We start from the raw sequence: 10,769 nt of genomic DNA, 5'->3' as shown, positions 1-10,769 counted from the left end.
ATACGTTTGTTCATTACTTTATGTTGATATGTTCGTAAAATGTATAGATTTGTTCATGATGAACAAAAAAATAATAGTATATATGCAATCAAATTAAAGGCTAGGATCAATTCTTTATTCTCAAGATATATACAATGCTTCATGGATGCTCCCCCTATATATACATAAAAAGGTTTTCGAGGCATCATACGTGTTGGAAATGTTAGTATAATAGTATAATGTGTATATCTCTTGCATCGGTCAAATGATATACTGGTAAAAGTATAAGTACAAATTTCCTAATTCTAATCTTTTTTTTTTTTAATTTCCTAATTCTATCTTGAATGAGAATATAGATTCGTGCATCGGTGCATTTGGTTTTTTTGTATATTCCAGGTGCCTACTTTGACTAAACCTACACTACTAACATCTTGAAGAAAAAGTTTATGGGTCGGTCTTGCATGCGGCGGTCGCACTCCAGTGCGACGGGTCCGTCTCGACCTGCGCCCGATCCGACCTGTGCCCAGACCCGAAATCCTGAATCCTAAATTATTACATTTGTTTATAATAATTATTACTTTTAATAAGCATGAAATATACATTTGTTCGCACAAATATATACTTATATAAATATAGGTATTTACCTTCATTTAATATAAAGTATTATATTTTCTAAACCCTAAATTCTATAAACTAAACCCTAAACCCTGTAAACTAAACCCTAAGCCTGAACACTAAACCCTAAACCCTGTAAACTAAACCCTAAGCCTGAACACTAAACCCTAATAGGAGTATTTACTTTTAATAAGCATAAGATATACATTTGGTCGCACAAATGTATACTTATATTAATATAAATATTTACCTTCATTCAATATACATTTATATGAACAAATGTATAAATATTATACATATCAATATACATTTATATGAACAAATGTATATATTATGTTTATTAAAAGTAACAATTATTATAAACAAATGTAATAATTAGGAGTATGAGTCAAATCCACGCGGGTCAGAGTTACGGGTCAAGAGGGCGGGTTTGGAGCCGGGTCGACCCGTCGCACACCTGTGCGACGGTCGCACCCAATAATTGGCGAAAGTTTATTAACTTGCTAAACTAAATCCACAAATATCTTGGTGAACAAGTTCATCAACTTATGGAACAAGAATGCTCTTTTGAGAACTTTACGGATCGAGAAATCAAACCGTATCAATTTCGATCTCCCTCTCTTTCTCACCCTATATATATACCGCATGCCATCTCAGCCACCACAACAGCTACTACTCATCATGTCCCTTACAAATTAATTATTAACACACACACTAGCTATATGACGACCAACAATGAGCGACAATCAGCTGCGGTGGCCGTGATCGCGGTGCCGCTGCCGGCACAAGGCCACCTGAACCAGATGCTGCAGCTGTCGTCCCTCATCTCCTCCCACGGCGTCCCCGTCTACTACGCCGGCTCCGCCCTCCACAACCGCCAAGCCCGATCCCGCATCAACGCCCTAAACCCTCAAGACGTGGCCAGAATCAACTTCCACGACTTCCCCATTCCACCCTTCCTCTCTCCTCCACCTAACCCCAACTCCACCAACAAATTCCCCACGCAGCTGGCGCCCGCCACGGAGGCCACGCTCAGCCTCCGCGGCCCCTTCGCTGCCTACCTCGAGCAAATGGCCCACAAGTTCACGAGGGTCGTCGTCATCCACGACCCTCTCATGTCGTACGTGGTCCAAGACGTTGCCGAGATTCCAAACGCCGAATCCTACCGATTCGTCTGCATCTCTGCTTTCTCTCACATCTCCTTCATCTGCGGAGCCTTAGGGTTACCCTTCCCTGTCCCACACCCCAAAGAGCTGCCCCCTTACGAGGGATGGACGTCCGAAACGGCCCCCAAATTCTTCGCCATACAAGCAAAGCCGTCCGAAATTAGGTCTGGGAATATCTTCAATACATCCAGATTGATCGAAGGGCCTTACATGGAGGTTATAGAGAGAGAGGAGCTCAAAAAGGGCAGGCCCAGTTGGGCAATCGGACCAATCCTTCCAACTTCATCGCGTTCCAACGACAGCCATGAATGCTTGGAGTGGCTCGATAAGCAGGAGGAGAAATCAGTGATCTACGTTTCTTTCGGCACCACGGTTTCTTTATCCGACAAGGAGATTAATGAGCTCGCTCACGGGCTAGAGCGGAGCAGGGTGAAGTTCCTTTGGGTGCTGAGGGACGCCGATAAAGGCGACGTGTTCGACGGGGATGTGAGAAGAGCCGAGCTGCCGGAAGGGTTTGGAGAGAATGGAATGGTAGTGAGAGAATGGGCGCCGCAGCCGCAGATCTTGGGGCACCCGTCCATCGGGGGGTTCATGACCCACTGTGGATGGAATTCTTGCGTCGAGAGTGTCACCGCGGGAGTGCCGATGGCGGCGTGGCCTATGCATTCCGACCAGCCCAGAAACGCCGCGTTGGTTGCGGATATTTTGAAAACGGGGATTGTGGTGAGGGAGTGGAAAGACAGATTTGAATTAGTCAAAGCGTCAAGGATTGAGAATGTTGTGAGAAGATTATGTTGGAAATATGGTTTTATGCCATATCTGAAAATTATTATTTAATTAAATATTTATTATTTAATTAAAATAATAATTGGATGTTAATCTACATCTCGAGTAGATCAGCGTGATATACTTGAAGTCTCAAAACCGATTTCCGGTGAGTGAGATATTGTATGTCAAAGTTTGGATGTTGAAGAGGAAAAATCAGTTTCTACTTCTGCGTTCAACGATTGCAGCCACCTACCGCAGCCGACGGAGTTGACCACCGGCCGTTCACACCGGCCGTTCACACCGGCCGTTCACACCGGCCGTTCACACCGGCCGTTCACACTTGGTTTAACACCTATAAATATGGGTGTGTTATGAGCTTCATAACACACAACTTACGAATCATAATACACAACTCACAACTCACAACATATTCTGCATTCTGCATTCCACCTCATCCTAGAGGTTCTAGCTCAGTTCTTGATCCTTATTCAGTTCGCCGGAGCTCGCCGGATTGTGGTGCTACATCCGACGAGACGAAGTCGTTTTACCTTTGGGGGAGATACGCCAAACCGAAGAGCACTACCGGGGCGATAATCTTCTTGCGGGAAGAGATTCATCTCGACTCGACTTAGTTTATACGTATAATTTATTTATACAGTATATTTCAGTTGTATACATTTATTTGAGTTGTAATTTCTCAAATTATTTTCTTTGTAATATTTTCAATTATTTTGAGTTGTAATATCTCAAAATATTTATTTTGTAATATCTCGATCGTGTACCCGGTTCTAACAATCGCAAGAAGATTATTTCTCTGCCGTTGATACACGTTCGAGAAATGGCTCACAACGACGTCAATATGGATGGCTCCACCACCTCTGCAACCATCGGTTCAACCATGTCGTCAATATTTTCCTCGTTTGCATCAACGGGGGCTTCATCGACAACATCTAGAACTATTGGTCTTGCCGAGAAACCATCAACGTTCTCAGGCAAGAACTTCAAATATTGGCAAGAGAAGATGCTATTCTACCTCACAACCGTGGGGTTTGCCGGATTTTTAATGGAGGATAAACCTCCAACCCCGAGTGAAGGGGAGACGAGCCAAGAAATTCGTGCCGGATATTTGAACTGGTGCCGCGGCGACTACTTGTGCCGTAACACCGTTCTCATGTCTCTGGACGAACGGCTCTACCGTGTTTTCAAGGTTCATGAAACCGCGAAACAATTGTGGGAGGCCCTTGATTTGAAATATCAAGTGGACAAGGCAAATACTACCAAGTATATTGTCGCCAAATGGTTGGAATACAAAATGGTCGACTCCCGGCCATTGATGGACCAAGTGGAAGAATTCCAAAATCTTTCACATGAGGTTCAAGCCGAAGGGATGCCCTTGGCGGATGCATTGCTCGTTGCAATCATCATAGAGAAATTACCTCCTAGTTGGAGGAAATTTCAAAACCTTTTGAAGCATGAGCGCTCGGAGATGTCCGTGCCGATATTAATATCCAAGCTTCAAATGGAGGATCACGTGAGAAGTCGTGATCAAAAGGGAAAAGCTCCGATGGAGGCAAAGGCCAATCTCACCGAGAAAGGCGGTCCCTCCTATAAACGTGGTCGCCCTAACCCTAATAATAAGGGTAAAGGGAAGCAAAGCGGTAGTCAACCATCAAAGTTTGATGGTGTATGTTATAATTGTGACAAAAAAGGTCACATGGCTAAGGATTGCCGCAAGCCAAAGCGGAAGAAAGCAAATGGCAACGTGAACAACGTCGAGAAGGACTTCGACGATTGGAACCACGATGACTTTGCTGCCATGATCTCCGAGGTGAATCATGTGGACAACCCGAACGCTTGGTTCGTGGATACCGGCGCTACCGTCCATATATGCATAAATCGTGAGTTGTTCCACAACTACAAGGAAGTGGAAAACAAAACGATAATGGAGGCTAGCGAGCGGACATCCCAAGTCCTTGGCATGGGAGATGTGATTCTTCAACTCACGTCGGGCGTGGAGATCACATTGAAAGACGTATTACACGTTCCAACTGTCCGAAAGAATTTAATTTCGGGCTTTAGGCTTACGAATAAGGATTTTGAATTGTTTTTCAAATCTGACTATGTTGTAATACGCAAGTGGGGAAAGTTCCTAGGGAAAGGCTATGCCTCCGAAGGATTTTTCAAACTTGGTGTAAGAGCTTGTAAGCCTGCCAAGGCTAAGATCAATAAAGATGCATCAACCTCTTCTGCTTACTTGATTGAGTGTTCTGATTTATGGCATTGTAGACTTGGACATGTTAATCTAAATGCTATAAAGAGATTAGTAAAAATGAATTTACTAAAAGTTGATGAATACAACTCACAAGAAAAATGTGAAGTTTGTGTTGAAGCCAAAATGGCTAAGTTACCGTTTAAATCGGTAAAAAGGAGCACTCAACCTTTGGAACTTATTCACACCGATGTTTGTGATTTAAAGTTCGTGCAAACTAGAGGTGGCAAGAAGTACTTTATCACCTTTATAGACGATTGCACAAAGTATTGTTACCTTTACTTATTGAAAAGTAAAGATGAGGCTATTGAAGCTTTTATAAACTTCAAAAATGAAGCCGAGAATCAACTTGGATGTCGAATTAAGATGGTTCGAAGTGATAGAGGTGGAGAGTATGTAGCTCCGTTTGCTGAATTATGCAACGAAAGTGGTATAATCCATCAAACGACGGCTCCTTATTCACCACAATCTAACGGCGTTGCTGAACGCAAGAATCGAACTCTTAAGGAGATGATGAATGCCTTGTTGATTAGTTCAGGATTACCCCAGAACATGTGGGGGGAAGCTGTCTTAACGGCCAACTATATCTTGAACAAGATTCCACTCAAAGGGAAAGATGTAACTCCCTATGAGCTATGGAAAGGAAGGAAACCTTCGTATAAATACCTCAAAGTGTGGGGGTGTTTAGCCAAGGTAGAAGTGCCTTTACCAAAGCAAGTTACAATAGGACCTAAAACGGTGGATTGTATCTTCATTGGTCATGCACTTAATAGCAGTGCCTATCATTTTATAGTGCACATATCGGAGATACCTGATATACATGTTGGGACAACGATAGAATCAAGGAATGCTATATTATTTGAAAATATCTATCCTAACAAGGATAAAGGTACATCGAACTCTAATGATGGAGTTGATGGTGATGCTACAGGTTCTAAACCTATGGAAGTAGCTAGTAATTTTACTCAAGTAGATGATGCCACGGGTTCTAATCATGTACCACCTAATAGGAAAAGACCAAGGTCTAAACCTATGGATGTAGAACCGAGACGTGGGGAACGAGTTAGAAAAGCTAATGTCTATGGACCGGATTATGTTGTCTTGATGCTAGATGGCGAACCGGTGACGATTAAAGAAGCTATGTCTGGCTCAGATGCAGCTCTCTGGAAAGAAGCCATCGATATTGAGATTGATTCCATTATGCAGAATCATACTTGGGTGTTAGTGGATCTACCACCTGGAAGTAAAGCTTTAGGATGCAAATGGATCCTAAAGAAGAAGTACAAATCTGATGGTACTATAGATAAGTACAAAGCCCGACTTGTCGTTCAAGGTTTCAGGCAGAAAGAAGGGTACGATTTCTTCGATACCTATTCACCTGTGACCAGACTAACATCTATTCGGATGCTTCTCGCTATTGCTGCCTTGCACAATCTCGAGATTCACCAAATGGATGTGAAAACTGCATTCTTGTATGGCGAGTTGGAAGATGAAATATATATGAAGCAACCTGAAGGGTTTGTAGTACCTGGGCAAGAGCACAAAGTATGCAAACTTCAAAGGTCTTTATATGGGTTGAAGCAAGCACCGCTTCAATGGCATTTAAAATTTGACAGTGTAATGTTGTCAAATGGATTCAGAATCAATGAGTGCGATAAATATGTCTACATTAAGAATTCTAATAACGGATATGTTATTGTTTGTCTTTATGTAGATGACATGCTCATCATGGGAAGTAATTCCCGAGTGATTCAAGAAACCAAAGGCATACTAAGTAAAAATTTTAGCATGAAAGATATGGGCTTAGCTGATGTTATCCTTGGAATTAAAATTCTAAGAAGACCTGATGGTATTACTATAACACAATCTCACTACGTTGAGAAAGTGTTAAAGAAATTCAACGCTTTTGACAAGCCAATAGCTAAGACACCATGGGAACCTAGTGTGCATTTGAGTGTACACAAGGGAGAACCTGTTGACGCGATAGAATATGCGAAGATTATTGGGAGCTTGTTGTATCTAACAAATTGCACTCGTCCCGATATAGCATGCTCGGTCAATAAGTTGAGCAGCTTTACAGCTAACCCTAGTAATGAACATTGGAAAGCTCTTGAAAGGGTTTTGAGATATTTGAAATATACTCAAAACTATGCGATTCATTATACTAGGGAACCCTCTGTACTTGAAGGGTACTGTGATGCAAATTGGATATCTGATGCCAAAGACTCGTTTTCAACGAGCGGTTATGTATTCACTGTGGGGGGTGGTGCTGTGTCTTGGAAATCCAAGAAGCAAACATGTATTGCTAGATCGACCATGGAATCAGAACTCATAGCTTTGGATAAAGCTGGTGAAGAAGCCGAGTGGCTTAAAAATTTCCTCGAGGATATTCCATGTTGGTCGAAACCTGTGTCGTCCGTAATAATTCATTGTGATAGTCAAGCTGCTATCGGACGAGCACAAAACCATTTGTATAACGGTAAGTCGAGACATATTCGTCGACGACATAATACCGTGAGACATTTGATCACTAGTGGAGTTATCATAATTGATTATATAAGATCAATTGATAACATAGCGGATCCTTTGACAAAAAGTATCCATCGAGATCAGATGTATAAACTGTTAGGGGGAATGGGTTTGAAGTCCACAAATTAAGGATAATCATAGTGGCAACCCAACCATGATGACTGGAGGATCCCAAGAACTTGGTTCAATGGGACAACTAAGCTATGAAAATCCGTGTGTTGAACACTCGAATTGCCTATTCCTTGTAGAACAGTGAGTGTTCGAAACCTGCACGTGGTGAGGTTAAGTCTTTGACTTTTAATGACTCTAGAACTCCTCGAAGGGGACAAGTATAGCAGGATACTTGAGTTAAGAGTCACCTATGTAAGTGTGAAGTGGGGCCGCTTCGATTGAAACACTTATGAATCCAAAGAGGTGTTCCAAGGCCTGTAATGGACACAAACGTGAGAACGAATAAGGATTGAAGCAATATTGTGTCAATATTGTTGACTCAGTATACACCGAGGAGGACTAGTTCAAGGAACCATATCCACTAGGCCGCCGGTATACTCGATAATATTGACTATGGCAGGTTCAAAGCCACAAGCTACCTTTCCAAATGCAATGTTGTTTCTTAAGAGAACTGAGCTAAATGTCTGCATACATTCGCATACTGATTTCTCACTCATGTGGGGGATTGTTGGAAATATGGTTTTATGCCATATCTGAAAATTATTATTTAATTAAATATTTATTATTTAATTAAAATAATAATTGGATGTTAATCTACATCTCGAGTAGATCAACGTGATATACTTGAAGTCTCAAAACTGATTTCCGGTGAGTGAGATATTGTATGTCAAAGTTTGGATGTTGAAGAGGAAAAATCAGTTTCTACTTCTGCGTTCAACGATTGCGGCCACCTACCGCAGCCGACGGAGTTGACCACCGGCCGTTCACACCGGCCGTTCACACTTGGTTTAACACCTATAAATATGGGTGTGTTATGAGCTTCATAACACACAACTTACGAATCATAATACACAACTCACAACTCACAACATATTCTGCATTCTGCATTCCACCTCATCCTAGAGGTTCTAGCTCAGTTCTTGATCCTTATTCAGTTCGCCGGAGCTCGCCGGATTGTGGTGCTACATCCGACGAGACGAAGTCGTTTTACCTTTGGGGGAGATACGCCAAACCGAAGAGCACTACCGGGGCGATAATCTTCTTGCGGGAAGAGATTTATCTCGACTCGACTTAGTTTATACGTATAATTTATTTATACAGTATATTTCAGTTGTATACATTTATTTGAGTTGTAATTTCTCAAATTATTTTCTTTGTAATATTTTCAATTATTTTGAGTTGTAATATCTCAAAATATTTATTTTGTAATATCTCGATCGTGTACCCGGTTCTAACAGATTAATGGCTTCGGAAGAAGGGAAGGAGATGAGGAAGACTGCGGAGGAGCTGAGCGCCGCTGTAAGGCGGGCCACGGACCCCGGCGGCGCTTCGCGGATTGAGTTGGACTCCTTCATTGCCCATATCACTAGATAGACCAAATGGTTTCTTTATTTCCAACGCAGAATTCGATCGTATCATGTAGTTAGGCTCTATCTTATATTTTCTTGATCGTCTAGAGAATTTCAGGTTTTCTATTGGTCTTTTAGGCAAGCTATAGCAGCTACAGTGATTATTATTATTATTATTATTATTATTATTAAGATTGAATGTTTTCACTAGATTTTAATATTAGTCCTCTGCTCCCACAGTATTTTATCTCATTTTTAATTTTACTTGTTACAAAATATTTATATACGAGATGACTAGGCTATAAACACTTCTTAAAATATAAAATAACTAGCTAAAATATACGAATTCTACATAGAACTCTATGTACGTAAATGTACGAATTGCAAAAAATAAAATTTTTGTAATGAATCAACCCTAAAGAATGATGATCTAAGGGCTAAAATAAGTCCTATTTATATTTTAAGAAATATTTTTATTTTAGCATCCTTCTATATATATATATATATATATATATTAGATATAATAAATCATTATTAATATTTATTGTTAAAAATTAAAACTTTTATATCATTTAACTTTAGGGGGTTGTATTGTTTGGGATTCTATTGGATTTTTTTGTACTTTAAAAATTTTATGGATTTTCGTGGGTTTAGAAAATCCATAGACTCTATGCAGAATTTGGCTTTTTATTATTATTATTATTATTATTATTATTATTATTATTATTATTATTATTATTATTATTATTATTATTATTGATTTTCATGGATTTTCATCGATTTGATAAGAATTAGGAAGACAACTTTTATTCATTTTTGTTTTAGTAACTCACATTTTCTTTTTATCTTATTTTGCATGCTTACTTTTGATATAGTAATTAAATCTGATGAATGAATAAAAATTACGTATATGCACAATTAAGAATTGTTTAAAATAAATATTGATGAAATCAACAAAAGTAGTGCTAATATAAACAAATTACAAAGTAACGATTAGGGTTGTAAACGAATTGAATCGAAGCGATTAGGGTTGTAAACGAATCGAATCGAAGCGAATATCATTGTATTCGATTTGTATTCTTGAAATCATTCAAGATTCGAATCAATATTCGAATACTTTTCGAATAATATATCTGATTCGTATTCGATTCGAATTAATATTAGAACTATTCGTATTTGATTCGAATATTCGATTCAATTCAAATTTTTTTTAAAAAAATATCTAAAATAATATTCTAAACAATATAAAATTCTATATTTAACCTATAGATATGAAACTGAAAGAAAGGTAAGCATTTGCTCTTAAGTTTATGACTTAGAGATATTAAGATTTAGTTTTAATTATTTTTATTTTTTATTTAATTCATTTAATTATACTCCCTTCGTCCCATTAGTAGTGTCCCATTACTTTTGGCCACGAAAATTAAGAAGTGTGTAAAAAATAGATAAATTGGGTTAGTGAAAATTATTTAAATATTAGGTATAGAGAGAATAAATTACCAAAAAGAAAACAAGACACTTGTAATGGGACGGCCCAAAAAGGAAAGTGGGACGCTACTATTGGGACGGATGGAGTAATTTATTAGCTTATCTATTTAATCATAAGGTTTAGGTTGGTTGCTGTTATACGTTTATTTCATTAGTTATCTCTATTTAATTATAATTAAATTAGATAGTTATAAGTAACATATTATATATATATATATATATATATATAATAAATATTTAATAGAATCGAATAATTACAAATATCGAATCGAATATCAAAATTTTTAATTTGTATTTGGTAACTAACCGAATCAAAAATATTATTTGTATTTGGATTTGATTCATAAATTTTCGAATACGAATATTGAAATTCGAACACGAATACCGAATCGAACAAAATTATTTGATTCGTATACAACCCTAATAACGATTATA

The 10,769-nt window shown here is 38.8% G+C and overlaps 1 protein-coding gene across 1 annotated transcript; it reads left to right on the top strand.

Moving 5' to 3' along the window:
* The first annotated feature begins 1,297 nt into the window (after positions 1-1,297).
* LOC131011355 (zeatin O-xylosyltransferase-like) lies at positions 1,298-9,006 on the top strand. The gene is made up of 2 exons (XM_057939152.1): positions 1,298-2,546; positions 8,734-9,006. Exons 1-2 carry the CDS (start codon positions 1,317-1,319, stop codon positions 8,869-8,871), a joined length of 1,368 nt encoding a protein of 455 aa, XP_057795135.1. The 5' UTR covers positions 1,298-1,316; the 3' UTR covers positions 8,872-9,006.
* The last annotated feature ends 1,763 nt before the right edge of the window (positions 9,007-10,769 follow it).

This window comes from Salvia miltiorrhiza, chromosome 2 (assembly GCF_028751815.1).
Source record: "Salvia miltiorrhiza cultivar Shanhuang (shh) chromosome 2, IMPLAD_Smil_shh, whole genome shotgun sequence".
Taxonomy (NCBI): Eukaryota; Viridiplantae; Streptophyta; class Magnoliopsida; order Lamiales; family Lamiaceae; genus Salvia; species Salvia miltiorrhiza.
Note: the sequence above shows the minus strand (reverse complement) of the source record. Positions and strands in the feature narration are given on the sequence as shown.

Excerpts from the sequence above, each read along its gene's own strand:
- LOC131011355 (XM_057939152.1), top strand. The coding sequence starts at position 1,317 with ATGACGACCAACAATGAGCGACAATCAGCTGCGGTGGCCGTGATCGCG. Across the intron at positions 2,547-8,733 it reads GGATTGAGAATGTTGTGAGA|AGATTAATGGCTTCGGAAGA; the intron begins AGATTATGTTGG and ends CCCGGTTCTAAC.